This window comes from Castor canadensis, chromosome 4, assembly GCF_047511655.1.
Source record: "Castor canadensis chromosome 4, mCasCan1.hap1v2, whole genome shotgun sequence".
Lineage (NCBI taxonomy): Eukaryota > Metazoa > Chordata > Mammalia > Rodentia > Castoridae > Castor > Castor canadensis.
Genome location: NC_133389.1, coordinates 123,848,619 through 123,864,927, shown reverse-complemented (window position 1 = coordinate 123,864,927; position 16,309 = coordinate 123,848,619). Strand labels below are relative to the sequence as shown.

The 16,309-nt window shown below is 42.0% G+C and overlaps 1 protein-coding gene across 2 annotated transcripts in view; it reads right to left on the bottom strand.

The window, feature by feature from the left end:
• The window catches only part of Myo3b (myosin IIIB), a 403,151-nt gene that overhangs the window by 376,411 nt on the left and 10,431 nt on the right, over positions 1-16,309 (bottom strand). For both annotated transcript variants that reach the window (XM_074071072.1, XM_020188260.2), the window contains exons 3-6: positions 16,135-16,269; positions 7,906-8,010; positions 7,579-7,678; positions 4,805-4,881 (exon numbers count right to left, since the gene is read on the bottom strand). In XM_074071072.1, the coding sequence (XP_073927173.1) occupies positions 4,805-4,881; positions 7,579-7,678; positions 7,906-8,010; positions 16,135-16,269 (417 nt within the window). The remainder of the gene's footprint in view (positions 1-4,804; positions 4,882-7,578; positions 7,679-7,905; positions 8,011-16,134; positions 16,270-16,309) is intronic.

The following is a 16,309-nucleotide window of genomic DNA, read 5'->3' as shown; positions in this document are numbered from 1 at the left end:
CTAGGGAGGGAAGATAAGGCAACAGAGAGAAATAAAAGGGGGACTATTAAGGATATGAAAGGCAAAACTGGGGAGGGAAGATAAGGCAACAGAGAGAGTGAATGATAAAGTACATTATATGCATGTTTGGAAATGTAACAATGAAGCCCATCACTTTGTACAATTAATGTATAGTAATAAAAAAAGAATGTGGGTTTCAGAGTAGGGGATAAAGCTTTGTGGTAGAGCACTTGCCGAGCACATACAAGGCCCTGGGTTCAATTTATAGCAACACACACACACACACAAGAATCTGGCTTTCATTTGTTTTTTAGCAGTACAAGAGTTTGAACTCAGGACTTTGTGCCTGTTAGGCAGATGCTCCACTGCTCTTTTTAGCTTTAGCTGGCTCAAGCCACCATGCCTGGTTTGTTGGTTGATATGAGATCTAACCAACTTTTTGTCCAGGCTGGCCTCAAATCTTGATCCTCCAGATCTCTACCTCTAGGTGTGAGCCACTGGGCTTGGTGACTAGGGTTTTGATGACTTTATTGAGCTGCGAAATCAAGAGATTCTAGAGCCACCCACCTCTGCTCCTATCATATGAAAACAATTCTCTGATGTCAAAATCATTTTGCTCATGGTAATCTGCTAAATCCACAGTTTCTATGTTGCACATTTTCTTTCCCCTTTTAAGATAATTCTCCTTGTATCACAGTATGCTAATGATATATTTCATTTATTTAATAATTACACTGACCTTGACTTTTAGATTCACCCTTTCATTACGCCAGGCAATTTATTTCTCCAGTAGTACCATTTCTGAGTGCTAGCACGCTAGGAGCACTCTGCAGCACTCTCCTCCTTGATTAGGTAGACACTGCTCTATGAGTACTTTTTGGTAGTATCCAAGTGAGGCAGTGATGGACATGAGTGGAGATGTTAACATGCCATCCATGGGTGATTCATGCTGCAGCTTCGAGCTGCCCCATGAGCTGTGTGCCTCCTCACCGTGTGACAGTGGTGTGGTCACATTCCACTTGCTACCCAGTCTGTAAGACAGCCTATTTGAACTAAATATCAAAGTTACTCAGGCTTGTGTGAAAAGTGAAAAAAAGAATAATGTGGTTCAATTTCTCAAAAACAGGATCAAGGAGCCTTCAGTTGCATTTTAAAAACAAATGTCTGCAATGGTTTTATTCCACTGGCAATGGGACTGCATGCACTTTGTTGCACTTAATCTAAATCCACTTATTCACACAAACTGAAGGGAAATCAATACAGTATACAGGCCATCATATGAAGACAATGCTAACTTGAACCATTACTGATTGTACTTTCAAGGATTGCACTTGCCCAAAGGATTGCACTTGACTCAAAGCATTGCCCCCAGTGGAGAGCGCACGTATTTGTCAAACTGAACTGACAAATGACAGGTTGTTTTTGTGGACATTCTTATGGAGGATTATGGCGCAAAAAGAAGCTTTGTTAGAAAAGGTAATTTCTCCATTTGGCAAATAAATACATGAGGACGGTGCAGGCCAAGAATACACCTAAGTCCCAGAGGAGCCCGGACCCGAGCAAACTTCTTGAGAGAACCCTGCACAGAGCAATCAGGCACCGGCTTCTGAACAGTGCTGTCAAGGTCCCACACCACAGACTGCCTACTCTTCAATTCATCCCCTGTAGCAGGAGGACTGAATGGGTTGAATTGGGCTAATGGGTTTCTTGGATTTACAGGTTGAATTACGTCCTCAAAAAGAGCACTGCAGTTTTAACTTCCAGGACCCAAGAATGTGAGTTTCTCTGGAACTAGTGTTGTTGCATACGGAACTGTTTGCATTAAGATGAGGTCATACTGCATTAGGGCAGGTTCCTAACCCAATGAGACTGGCATTGCTGTAAGAAGACGGTCATGTGAAAGAGAAGATGGGCAGGGAGAATGAGGGGTGCTGGTTTTTCCCTGCTGAGAAGGGACCCACATCCAAGCAATCTGGGAAACAGACTCACCACAGTCCACTAAATTGTCCCCTCAAGAAACATTCACATATTCTACTCAACCTGGCTGAAGTTGGAAAGTCACATCTCCCAACAACATACAAAGCCAGAGACAGTCTTCTCTTAATTACGTCTTGTAGTTCTGAGACTCAGTTTGCTGAGATTAGAACAGAAACACTGTTCTGGTTTGAATATGAAATGTCCCCAGGCACTCACGGCTTGCACACTAGGTCCCCAGCTGGTGGCACTGTTTTGGGAGGTTCTGGAAGAAGGCCTTGGGTGGTGGGGGGTGGGGGTGGGGGTGGGTTATAGATCTTGGGGATATCTTGTCCCTGGCCCCTTCCTGTCCCTCTCTCTCTCTCTCTCTCTCTCTCTCTCTCTCTCTCTCTGCTTTTGGTCTGCCATGAGGTAAAAACCTCCTCTGCCACACTCCTGTTGCCATGGTGCTCTGCCTAAGTGTATGGAACCAAGTGGCCATGGACTGAACTCTGAAACATAAGCCAAAATAAACCTTTCCTCATTTTAAGTTGTTCTCTCAAGTATGCTGGTTATGGTGACACAAAAGTACATGTTACACAACCCAGTAGGAGTTCTGTGACCTCACTAGACTTTCCTTCCTGAGTGGATCCATTAAAATCTGCAGAGAAACTTCCTAATGCCAGTAGCTGTGACTCCTCCTCAAAGTGCCCTTCAAATCCACCCCATTCCTCAGGCTTCTTTACTAATGCTTCATTCATCCAGCACCTGCCCCACATCAAGCACTGTGCTTGGTGCTGGGCATCCAAGTCTCACCAGAGCTTCAAGCTCATAGAACACTTGGCCACCAACAGTTGTGGTGCAGTAGTAAACAGCGTGCTGATGGAGGGGGCGAGGCTGCCGTGGGAGCCTTGATGTGGCCAGAGATTAGGGAAGATCTCTGAAGAGAGCGGGCCCTTGACTCAAACTTGAAGATTAAGGAGTAATTTCTAGACCCTTGACGACCATCCAGAGGATGTAGTACAGGTTTAAAGAATGACGTATCACTAGGGTTTGGAGAATTATCTGTTGTTCACTCCTATTGAGGCAGAAAGAACAAGTGAGTTGGGGGAAAGTAATTCAAAATGAAGCTGGGCAGACAGAAGAGGAGTTTTCACTTCATCCTGTAGTGTTTCTCAAAGTGGGGTTCACAAGTTCCCTATGAAAACTTACTTGTTTTTGTTTCACCCATAACTATATTACTACTGACTAAGAAGAAAAACGGAGCACGGAGGAGTAAACTCATGGTCTCGATGGCTGGGTGACTGTTTACCATAGTTTCAGTGCCTGCATTGTGTACATCATGAAGTTGTGCTCAGCCAACAAGAGTATCAGTGGGAGGTCAGAGGAGGTGCTGTTTGAATGGCGATCGTGCTACCCAAGACAGGCAAGCACGAGGGGGACTGAGTACCACGTGATGCATGGGAGTGCTATGCCAGACTCAAAATAACCCACACTTCATGCTCTGAAACACGATCACATTGCAAAGGACCATTGAGACTCACAAAACAACGCCATTTGTCTCACTAAGCTGAAGCCGCTGACTTCATGTCACTGGCTTTGTGGCTTTGTCATAATATATTTTTTTCTTTTGGTCTTATAAATATATGATAAGAAGTTTATATCTAATTTCATATTTTTAAAACCTATTTAAGAGACATTTAAGATTTAAGTCAACACTGCAATCTGTTGGGTTTTTCTTTTTCTTTAAAATGGGTCTATTCATTATCCATATATGAAAAAGAAGGCCATGGATGATGGGGAGCCATTGAAGAAACTTGAGAAGCCTAGTGCTGGTGGCTCACACCTGTAATACTAGTTACTTGGAAGGCTGAGATTAGAAGGATCACAGTTGGAGGCCAGCCTGGGCAAATAGTTTACTAGATCCCATCTCCAAAATAACCAGAGCAAATGGACTGGAGGTGTGGCTCGAGCAGTAGAGTGCCTGCTTTGCAAGCACAAAGCCCTGAGTTCAAACCTCAGCCCCACCAAAAAAAGAAGAAGAAAGAAAGAAATCTGAGAGTGGGTGAACCAATTATTGTGTTAAGAGACCACCTTGTCTGTCACACAGATTGTCCATGTGAATAGACTGGCAATGGAAAGACATCTAGGGAGGTGACCACCTATGTCCTCTTATTTAAAGAGTTCAGTTGCTATCTTGTTGAAGGCTGCTCTCAGGCAAAGGCCAGGATACTGTGGGACCAAATGCTGACCGGACAAGCAAAACTGAACTAGTATTTCAGGGCATGCCTCATCTAGCTAGAAGGCGCCTCAAATTTCACATGTGTCCTTTCCCAGAGAATTCTGTGGTGAGGTCAGAATGAGATTAAACCAAATCCCATTTTACTGCAGAGAGCCAACAGCCATCATAAAAAAAGCTGCTATGTATGTACATGCTCACACACACACACACACACACACACACACAAATCCAGGGCCACTGCATATAGCCCTATTTCAGCTGGAGCTGAAATGAGACTTGTCACCAAGCCATGGGTCACTGGGGCTGCATGAAGGTGACTTTTTCTAATTTAGACAAAGGCTGGTTGGACTTGCCAAGCCATGACCCTTGAGAGAGCTGCCTCTCCTAGAGGGGACACCTTTTTCTAACTGCATGAAGATATGCTATGAACTGGCTGTGACTTAATCCTGCTTTGAGAATAAGCCTTATCAGTATTACTAACTAAACTCTTAGAGTACTGTGAGGATAAAGAATTCTCTTCTCCCTGAAAATTTTGGACAGCATTATGTCTCACCCATAAAAAGGCATTGCAATGAGGTCTTCCACAAGGGCAGAGAACTCCCTGCTTACCTCAGGAGCCATCCAGAATGGGGTACCAACTGATGTATTTCTTCTTAGACGTGTGCTGGTGAGTTGAGCTGAGACACCTGTAAGGAAAGGGTACCAGAATTTAGTAGTGAGCAGAGGATGATGCCAGGCCAGAGGTTGGCTTCATGGGCCATACAGTCTCTGTCACAACTAATAACTCTGCTATCAGAGGGACAGAGCAGCCAAAAAGAATACATAGATGAACAAGTGTGGCTGCACTCCAATAAAACTTTATTTATGGATGCTGATATCTGAATTTCACATAGTTTTCACATGTGTCAATGTATTTTTTGAGTTTTATCATTTAAAATATAAAAATTAAGCCAAGTATGGTGGTGTATGCCTTTAATCCCAGCACTTGGGAGGCTGAGGCAGGAGGCTCATGAGCTCCAGACTAGCCTGGCTACATAGTGAGTTCAAAGCTAGCTTGAACTACATAATAAGACCCTGTCTCAAAAAAAAAAAAAACCAGTATTATAAATATAGAATATAAAAAGATATATATATATATTTCTTTGTTCATGGTCCATACAAAATAGGAGGTGGGTATATTTGGCCCATGAGCTATAGTTGGTGAACCACTGTGCGGGAGCAGTTGTCATTTTGTCTAAAACTTTAGAAATTTTTTTCCCTAATGAATATTGCTCCCCATATCACTGCAAATTTGGAATCAAAAGAAAAATAGCAACAACTAGGATCAATTCAAAATATCTTCCTATTATATTTCTCAATTATTCCAGGTGATCTCATTCTTAATAAGAATGAATCCTTCTTCCTAGGAGGAAGATGACTGTTAAGTGTTACCTGTAAGACAGCATCGGTGTAGACTGATTTCAGTGCCTTATCTTGCCTAGAAGACTATGAACTTGGCAAGAAAGCAATGTTTGTCAAATGGAAAAAGAAACTGACAGTGACAATATTATCTGAAGGACTGAAGGACCGGAGGACCTGAATTTTAATATAATCCCAATGCCCTCTAACTAGCTCTCTGCTCTATACCATAAGGGAAAAAAGTGGAGGTGGAGCTACACCGTGCTAGGAGTCAGAAGACCCGCTTTCCACCCCATTAAGCCTTTTACTAATAGTGTGACCACCTCAAGGTTGAGCCTCAGTTTTCCCATCTAAACTGGGGCTAATGACAACAGTCACACCTGACATAGAGGGTTCTTGTCAAGATCAAATAAGAGAACGATTGTCGATACACTTTGCAAACATTAGGTACTGTTTCATACCAAGCAGAAGTCTATCTACCACAGCCGTTAAGAGAATGACAAGAACTGGAAGCCTGAACACTGTGCTCATTAGCAAAGGACCCACGCCAGAGAACATCGGGTCTAGATGTGCCAGGGACCCAGGGGGTGATCGCACTAGCTGTTTTCTCACTAGTAGGATCTCACTATGTTGCCCATGCTGGCCTTGTACTACTGGGCTCAAGGGATCCTCCTGCCTCAGCCTCTCAAGGATCAGGGACCACAGGTGCTAACCACTGTGCCCAGAAAGAGGGCTCTTTCAACCCTATTTGTGCAGATAATTTCTCACTTTACCAAATCCTCCACTAAAGTTTTGATAAAAACAACTAAACCTTTCTCTTTTTTAATTTTTAAAAATTTCTTTTGCAGCAATTGAACATTCTGGAACCTTCCATGGGTATGGTTACCCTCAGGCGACCGGCAAAACTGATGAATCAGTGTTAATCCCTATCCTCATCCTTCTAGGCTATTTCCCTTCCAACATACTTACTTCCCTGTGGATCACATGAAAACACATCTTTCCTGCCTGCACAGCCTATCACTGAAGCTCTATCATTCTTATAGGGAGAGAGGAGCATAAGGACAAAGTGACTCCTCTGCCATTTTTCTTTGCTTGCCCCTTAGAAAATAGACCAGTACACCTAAAGCAACTTCATTTATTTTTAAATAATTTCTTCTGCACAAATGATTTTCTGACAAATTTTTACACTCAATTCTTTCTTACCACAAAAGCAATGAATATTCAAAATCATCAATGTTGGTATCTCTACTGCAGTAACATATTGATAACATTTTGAAGTGTTTTTCTAAATGTTTTATTAGTTGTAGCAATGACCTGAAGTACTAACTAATCTTGAAGATTAAACTCATTCCATAAACCTAAAACAGAGGCCAAATGTTTGTTGATTTTCAAATATCAACTTATGAAGGATTCTAGGAGATATTTAACATTCTTTGGCCTTGGGTGACATTGTCCGCATTTTCTCCTGCCTTTCTATTTCCTGTTAATGTTTCCAGCTCAACCAACCTCACATGTCCCAGCAATAATCACAATTTAAAAGGATGTTAGTTCCTAGGCCCAAAGGACTATTCTACCTTCTGCTCACTGGGAGCCAGTAAGCCTAAGGCTAGTGAAAGTCATTTGAAAGACCAAACAGCTTTCTCTTTTCATATGCAAAAGAAGGGATGACAAAGTGTAAATTATAGGCGATCACCCTGAAAATAAGGGAATTCTTACCAGAAAACCAAAAAGTTTGTCTGTCAAGTTCTTGTGCAACACTTTTATTTTCTATCTTTAATAAAACTGCTTCAAAAGCTGAAACTAGATGAACAAATATTTCCTAGGGCAATCCATCTGGTAAGCCCCCACCCTCCAGTCTGTGTTTGCCTGGAAAGTCCCTCAGCCGGTGGTGTCGCAGAGAGTCCCCAGTCTTCTGAAATTGCAATAAATTGTCCCCTTTGGCTAAACTGCACACATCAAGAAAACAAATGACACACAGTCATTACCAAAGTCAACGAGCTTAACTCCTCCTTCTGCTGTCAAAAGAATGTTATTCCCCTTCACATCACGGTGGATGATTCGGTGGCTGTGCAAATGCTGAAGTCCCTGCATGCGGTCCCAACACCACCACACACCGGGAAAGAGAAAGGGGAGAGTTACACGCTTATTTTAAAACAATTACCCTACTATTAATCGGTCAAATCACAGTCCACATTTGGCTATCTCATTCTGCTATTAATAATCCTTGTGTGTTATAAGACAGTTTCCCCATCACCAATATGCAATGAGGATCCAAGCAGTGGACAAATTGTCCCTCCGATGGACATTCTTACCAAAAGGGCTCCACACAAGATGTAGGAGATCACTGATTCATCCAACCGCTGGCCGCATCCGAGGAGGCCTTTGACAAGCTCTGTGACGGAGCCCCCATTACACAGCTGTGAGGGAAGGTGACATACACAGAGAGAGGGCAGAAGAACCCAAACAAAAAGAAAAGACAAATAAATTTAGAAGAAAAGCCTACTGATTACAGACTCAATGTACTAAATTTGCCAATCACAAAACTCCAGCCTAGAGTAATTAGACTTCAAATTTCCATTAGCCAGTCAAATCCAGTTCTTTGTCTGAGTGCAGTTTTTTATTCAAGCTGAGGATTTATGAGTGAAAGCACACATCCAAAAAGCTGACTTTTTCATTGCCAAGTAAAATATAAAAGCACAAGTTATTATTTCAAGATTTGAAAGAAAAGGCATATTAGTAATCATGGTGACTTATTGGATATTTTCACTTTATGTGACTATTATCTTGTTTTTATCAAATGTGCATTTTGAGGATGAGAAAGGACTGGAAGAGACAAGATGGATGTCCTTGATATCTGATAGGAAATACATTTCAGTGATTTCAAACATTCCTGCCTCCCAGGCCGGCACTGCAAGCCTCTGAAGCCTGGCCAGTAGCTCTTCCTATGTTGCCAAAGCATGTCAGGTTTATGGGATGGAGCCATGTCAGAGTGCACTTGGCCTTCTCATATTCCGCTTTAGGCTTTAAGCAACTTCAATCTCTCTCTCTCTCTCTCTCTCTCTGTCTTTCTCTCTCCCTCCCCCTTCTCTGTTATTAAAACATCCTAAAATTATATTTTGCCTATTGTTCTTTGTTGTGTATTTTACATCACTGAAGTGTAATAGCAAGTATACTATACTCTCTCAATTTAGGGTTTTCAAAGATAAATTTTACTAACTGCAGAAGTCAATGTCCATGCAGGGCATGGAAGAACCCTGCTGTACATGCATCTCACATTTTTCTGGGGAGAAAATTCAGAGCTTTCATCAGACTCTAAGAGTCATCCTTGACCTTCTAAAGGTAAAACTCTGCTTTAGAGTCAGGTTCCCTTCTGGTGCTTTGTCTGCAATTTGGGAGAGTTAACTAGTGAACAGTGGGTGGTCCCCTGGTTGAGTCAACTGGCTTTTCTTGCACAAAGAAATCTGAGGGAGCACAGACTAACAACTTTCCTAAAGGAGAGACCTCTTTATCAAGATAATAATACATTAGGATCTGTTCAACCCTAATTATGAACATCTGTAACATTTTACTAAAGGGTGAGCAGATGTGTTTATCTGATATGGGTATCATTACCTGCTGTATACTTGGCAGATCCTTGCACAATAACAATCAAGATAACCTGAAATTCAATTTGCCCATGTTTTTACCATTTAAATTGCACTTTAGTGATGGTATGTGACTGAAAATCTAATATAGAGTTAGGAAAATTTTAAAACTAGTATAAACTGCTACTTCCCAGAATTATTTTGGAGGGAGGGACCCTAAAAGCGGTGAAATGCATGAAAGAGTACTGTAGTCCCATGAGTTTGGGGCCATATTAAGTGGCCTTGGAATCTACTGTTGGCCAATGTCAGGTTTAACTTACAACTCAACACAAAAGGCTCTTGTGTCACTAATGCTGAGTGCCAGCATCATGTCTTTGCTGTAGTTTGGAGACTGAATGTCTCTGAAAGGCCCATATAGTACAAGCTTGATCCCCAGGGTGACACTGCTGGGAGGTGCTCTGGATCTTTGGGAGGTAGAGTCTTTCGGGAGACTGTTAGGTCACTGGGAATATGACCCCAAATGCTGTTGTCAGATTGGGCCCCTTCCTCTTTCTCTTTTGCTTCCTGGTCACTAAGTGAGCAGTTTGCTCTGCTACACACTCCTCACCACTGCCACCCAGCATCCCCACCAGAGTTCTAAAAGCAATGGGTCTGTCTAGTCATGGACTGGAACCTCTAAAACTATGAACAAATATAAACCTTTTCTCTATATACGTTAATGATCTCAGGTATTTTGTTATCATGACAGAATCTTCCAAAGTGCTCCAAATTCTTGAATTCTGCCTCTGTGTGTTACATGACCCTAAAGGACAAATACCATTCAACATTCACCTCTTTATTCTTAATAGTCTATATGTGGCCAGTTTATTACCTATTACTCAACCACGAATATGGCACAGTCCTTAGCATCAAAGAGCTCACCACGCAGAAACAGACACATGAGGAACTGAGTGTGCCTAAAGGTGAACTCTGCTGAGGGAAAGCCAAGAGGGGACAATCTGGGAAGTTCTCCCAAAGGATATAACATTTACAATGAGTCTCAAAGACAAATGGGTTTTGGGAATGTAGATAAGAAGATGAAGAGCAAAGGACATCACTTGTAAAGAAAAGGAGCATGAACAAATGAGGTGTGTGGTTGTGTGTGAATAAATACTCTGCTGCTCTTGGGACAAAGAGGGTCAGGATCCTAGGGCAGAGAGATGAGAAGGGAAGGTGGGCAGGGAATGGCAGGTTAACTGCTAAGGACTGTGGGCTATTATTCTACATTCTGTCTATTACAATACCATGACTGTAATGAGCCATGGAAAGTAAGCAATGGAAATATTTTAGGCAGGAGGGCTCAGTGCTCAGATTTGCATTCTAGAGGATGACTCAAGCAATGGATTCGAGGATGGACAGCAGAAAAAAAACATCAGACCTGGGGCATCCATCAGGAGATGATGAAGCAATCAAGGGGGGCAAGGTCAAAAGATCAAGTCACGAGGATGAAATGGAGGGGGCAGATTTGGGAGGCTCTGATGAGATAGAATAGACAGGAATTTCTAACCAAATGGTTGTGGAAGGTGAAGAAGAGACAGTGTATGGATACTGTAAGACTAAGGGAAATATCAGTGAAGTTCATTGTTCCTCTAGAGCAAAACACAGTAACAGGAACACAGGGCAAGACAACTCCTTCACTGGGACCAATCCCCAGCCTGGCTCACAGCTCAGGGTGGCACATGCTTTCTTGAACCACAAGGACACTGTTGAAATTCTACCAAGAGAAAATTTAAATTCTGGGTAATGATCCAAGCTAATGCCACCCTGGAATTTTCCCCTGAAAATAGTCTTTCTTTCTTTCATGGACACTCAAAATGTGTCCATGTTTGCAACAAGGTCTTCTTCAGCAATACTTTATACAAGTGGTTAACTTATAAACTTTCTTCATAATTCCAGAATCTATGAAGGGATTAAGAGTGGCATTTTGTCAGCAGGCTCAAAACTCAGCTGTGCATTTAAAAACAACAAAGGATCTTACTCAGCCCCATGCCTTTTGTTCATTAAATGTCAGAGTTCTGACTTCCCTGAGTTCACAGAAACATATAATTAAACTGCTCAGGGAACCTTTAAAGGAAACTGTCCTGTGAAGTTGATAAATCCACCAGCAGTTTTAAAAGGGCAGCCTGTGGGTTATAGACAAAAGACTTTGGAAATTTGGATGAAAAAAAAAGAATGCAGGTGTACACCGACAATTGTCTAACCAGAGTAAATGTTCAGTGAAAGGGGCTGAACATTTTAAAAGTATGACAGGGAATTATATTTAAATGCATCAAATAAGACAATCCCCTTAGAGTTGTAAGAAGGCAACCAAGCCTCTTTCTCCAGGCCTGAGAGTTGGCACATCAGCCCTGACTTTCCGCCCCCGCTGTCAGCCATCAGATTCAAACACAGAGGTGTCTCCATCCCCACAGTTCCTCCTTATGTCCTCAGCATTCAGGAAATTAGACAACTGGATGCATCTAGAATTTAATGAGCATTTTGCTCTAGACCAAGAAAAATTGAAAAATCATTTACACTCTACATCTATTTTCCAAAACATCATTGAATATTGATTCAACCACAGCATGTACATTTGCTAGAATGGTAGTAATTTCAAGCAATAAAATGTTTCTTGCTCAATAAGCCATCGGCTTTCCTCCATGTTATTAAAGAATGGCCCAATGCACATGATCACCAGACTTTGTTAGCCTAGGCCAACTGTTAAGGAGCTTCTGTTAGCAATGTGTTGATTTGACCTAGTCAGACTATAGAATTCAGAGGAATTCCTTTGCAAAGCCCTTTTCTTATGTAGACTGTCAAGGTCTTTCAAGGTATCAGGTTCTGTAGAGAACATAAGCAAAAGTCAGAGTCTAAGATGCCTCAGAAAGCATCATGTTGGACACTGTCTACCTCTCAGTAAATCCAAAACAGCGTATCTCCCTCCTGTGTTGGGACAGATCAGGTTTACTTTACTGAGTATCGGGTCAAGTCTGGTTTGCAAGTAGAAGAATGAAAACCATGTCCCTTGAAACCCTAGAGCTTTGGTCAGAGTGGGGAGACGCTCAGACTTCAAGGTGGGCTCCCACCCTTCAGCTTCTTAGCTCCCTTGGGCTGAGCGCACATAGCACCTGCATGCCAGATGCAGCTCTGTCGCATTTCAAAGCTCTTCCCATAGTCTCCTGTCTCAAGTGTCTGTTCTTCATCCTGACTCCCAGCATTCCAAGGACTCTAGACTTGCCAGAACTTCCTGTCCAAGTCAAAATTCAATGCTCCAGTGCTTCGTAACCATCTGTGGCCAGTTAAAACCTACCAAGCCTGTTCCCCATCAGAATCCTGCCAAAACTCCGATTGACTCATTAACCTGATGACCTTAATCCTTACCACAATATCAGTGGGTGAAATGGTTCACTGTGTAACACTTCCAATGATAGTCAATCCTAGACTGGACTTGTAGGGTCTGAATGAAAGTAAAAACTGGATAGAGGTCTCACTCCCCACCCCTACCCTGCACACACACACACAATGCTTTGGCTGTACATACTAGATACTGTGTTTAGATTTCTGGGAAGGGTAGGACGATTTTCTTTAACTCATTCTTTTACTTGGTTTAAAACACAGTTTTTATTTTATTTTGATTTTTTTCCTTTACAGTATTATTTATAGAACTCCAAACCATTTCTTTTAAGTTGAACATTTGATTCACACTAAAATTAATAGTTTCTGGCTGTCATGGTTTTTGCTCTTAAAGGAAAAAGAAAAAAATTAGTTCATGCCCAATATTTTTCTAAGTATTATGTTTTTCTCAAAGGTCTAATTTCTTATTAAATTTTATCTAGGTAAGAAATAATAGGACTTACAGATTTAAACTCGTTTTTATTTTTAAGTGATTTAAATACTTAAAATGTATTCAGAAATTTTCCAGAACATTGTGTACAAGTGTTTTCTCTTCATACCTTCCTAATATAGTAGGTGTCTATTGTGAAAGGGAGCTTTTGTCTGCTTTCTATGAACAAATTAGCAATGGATTTAAGAAGTGACATTTTATTTGCTTTTGTTTTCAGAGTTGTGGTGGCTTAAGGAGGTTATTAATAACATTTTTCTATCCTCTACAATTGCTTTGTGGAATAGCTCCTCACTGGTCCTTTCACTGTACTCATCAAGGAAAAAGAAAAGGTAACATGAATTTAATCTCAATATGCAGGACAGGGAGAACAAAAGTAAACAGATCATAATTTTATTGTGTGACTCTCCGAAAGTACCTCTTACAAAGATGCAGGTGGAGCAACACAGTAAAGGCGCCATCGTCTGCCATTGTCATCCAGCTGTGTGTGGGCAGGAAGTGCTGCCATTCCAGCCGGAGGCCCTACATCAGTGTTTCCATGAGCCTATAAATAGTGTGACAGGGGTAGCGGCACACATGATGATAGGAGAGTATAGAAGCATTACACCATGGTTTGGATAAGTGTCCCCAAATGTTATGTGTTAAAGGCTTGGTCACTATACTGAGAGGTGGTGGAACCTTTAAGAGGTGGGACCTAGTGAAAGGATGTTTGGTCATTGGGAGTGTGACCTTGAAGGGGATATTGGGACTCTGGCTTCCCCTTCCTCTCTATTTTGCTTCCCAGTCACCATGAGGTGAGCAGCTTCCTCTGCCATGTGCTCCCACCATGATGTGCTGGCTTTCCACAGACCCAAAAGCCAAGCGACCATGGACTAAAACCTCCAAAACTATGATCCAAAATGTCCTTCCTTTTTAAGTTGATTTACCTCAGGCACTTTGTTACAGTGATGGAAAGCTGACTAACACACATGGTTTTCTCTAGAATTCTGTCATGTAACTGGTTATGTGACTGTAGGCATGTTACTCTCCTATCTGGCCCTACAGCCTTCTATGAACCACCAGTGAATAGAACTAGCGGAAAGTGGAGGCTTCTGCCTGTGTTAGGAGTCTAGGAATCCCTGGGTTTCCACGAGACTCATACAGACACTTGGCATAACCAGCCATTCAGTGCATCCTAGGTTAAAAAAGATAGGATGCTATTCAGCATTCCATGCTACCAGCTTTGGCATTGGCCAAAATAACCAACAAACGTCATAAATGTCAGCATACTATATTTCTGAAGTATGAGTAACTCAGTGCCTCAGAGAAGCCTCATTATCTGCCACAGTCACCCTGAAAACAGGTAGTTGGCAGACAAGTAGCTGTATAAGGCCTAGGTCATGTTTGGGCTTCTCTTCATCTTTCATGGTCCTTTCTGGCTGCTTTGGCCATGTTGTGGTTATGCACGTGGTCACACCTCAAAGGGTAACAACTTCCTGCCTGTCTGGTCACACAGAGGGAGGCCCTCTATGGGCTCTGGAAAATTACTGGAAGTTCCAGTTCATTCTCCATATCTGAATGCATAGCTTTTTGGAGTGGTGAAGGATTGGGCAGAAATCAAAATTTCTTGGTTACTGCATTTCCATTATTAAATTACAGTGATGTTATAGATGTCTTACAGAACTGAAGATAAATATAATCAGAGGCCTTGGAAACAATACCATTACCCAACAAAGCAACAATGCTAAAGAGTTTCATTGGCAAGATAAAACTCTAATATTCTTGGACTGGGGCAAGAGGTAGGATAGGGAGTTGATGAAACCCAAAAGATGATCATATGAGAATGTGTTATATGATCTAAATAGCCAACTAAATGAACAAAGATGATTCCTAAAAGCCAAAATCCCTTACATCTTATATTCTGAGGAAGGTAACCGAGGTGACAGAAATATTCAAACCATTTTCCTTGCAGATTATCCCATTTGACTATAACAATGAGTTCCCACACAGTTACCATGGCAGCCAGTACATCTTGTCCCAAGCTCAGGCCTTCTCAGAACCACGGAGACAGTCAAAAAGGACTGGCTTCTCCTTTGGTGTTTCTCTCTTAAGACATTCACATGTGTCCCTGTGCTCCTGGATCGCCCACAAGACCTCAGACAGAGAGGTATGAGCTGGTTCAGGGAGGCAGAGTCCAGAAAAAAAAATCAGGATGGGCCCAGTGAGAAAAAGGCAAAGGACTTGTCCTATCGTCCTTGTTCTTTCAGACCCCCAGGAGTTATAGTTTGGGGGAACTGACTCTTTTGCACTCAGAAACACATTAATAAAGGAGAAAATATGAAGGACCAAATGGATACTGTGGTGCGTCTTCAGACTCCCCTTTCAGGGCAATGCTGCTGGGAATGTCTACTGTCTTCTGCTTCAGCTCTACCTGCACTCATCCTTAGGCACTGCCTTCGACTACAGGGAACCCCCTCCCCTGGGCCATGCTCCCACTGCATCAGGCGGTGGAACAATTGAGTACAACTTTTAAAAGGCTTCCCAGCATTCCACTTTCCCAGAGAATCAATCTGCCAAGGCCTAAGTTGCAACCCAATTGCTGTTTGTTATCTCACTTCCTGGATCTGCCTTCCTCACTTCCTTCCAGACCTAATCTCCTGCAAGAATTCTCCAATAAGCCTTCTACACACAACTGTCAGAGTCACTTTAAAGAAAACCCACTGCAAGGTAAGAAGTAATGAACATGAATGGGCAAATCCAAATGTGGCAAGCCAAGTACATCTTGGGTTTTGAAAATGAGTTGCAATCAATTGGAACATGAGTTCTATGAAATGTTCGCAGTTTGGAGAACACAATAACTTTTTCCCACCATATTTCTGTATTGCTCTAGAGTTGGAGAAAAGATGATTACACTTTTGAAATAGAAAGACAAGAATATTTTCAGCACATGGCCTACCTGTAAGAACTGCAGAGAATTTCACATCTGCTGAGGCATGTGACACGCAAGAGGAACCTACTCCTCAAATGTGTACCTTGAAATCCTTTAGGGAACAAAGTATGTGCTGGCTCCTAGAGCTCTGTTCCAATGGATGGTTAGTTACCCAACGGGATCCTCTTACCTCCAGGACCAGCCACAGCTGTCCTCCCACACAGCGATCCGCCTTGTAAAACATCCCATAAAACTTCACGACATTGGGATGATTAGGAAGAATCTGCAAAATATTGTATTCTGCCTCAATTTCTTCATCCATATCCTAAACAGAGCAAAACATAAATATACCTTGGATTAAGACT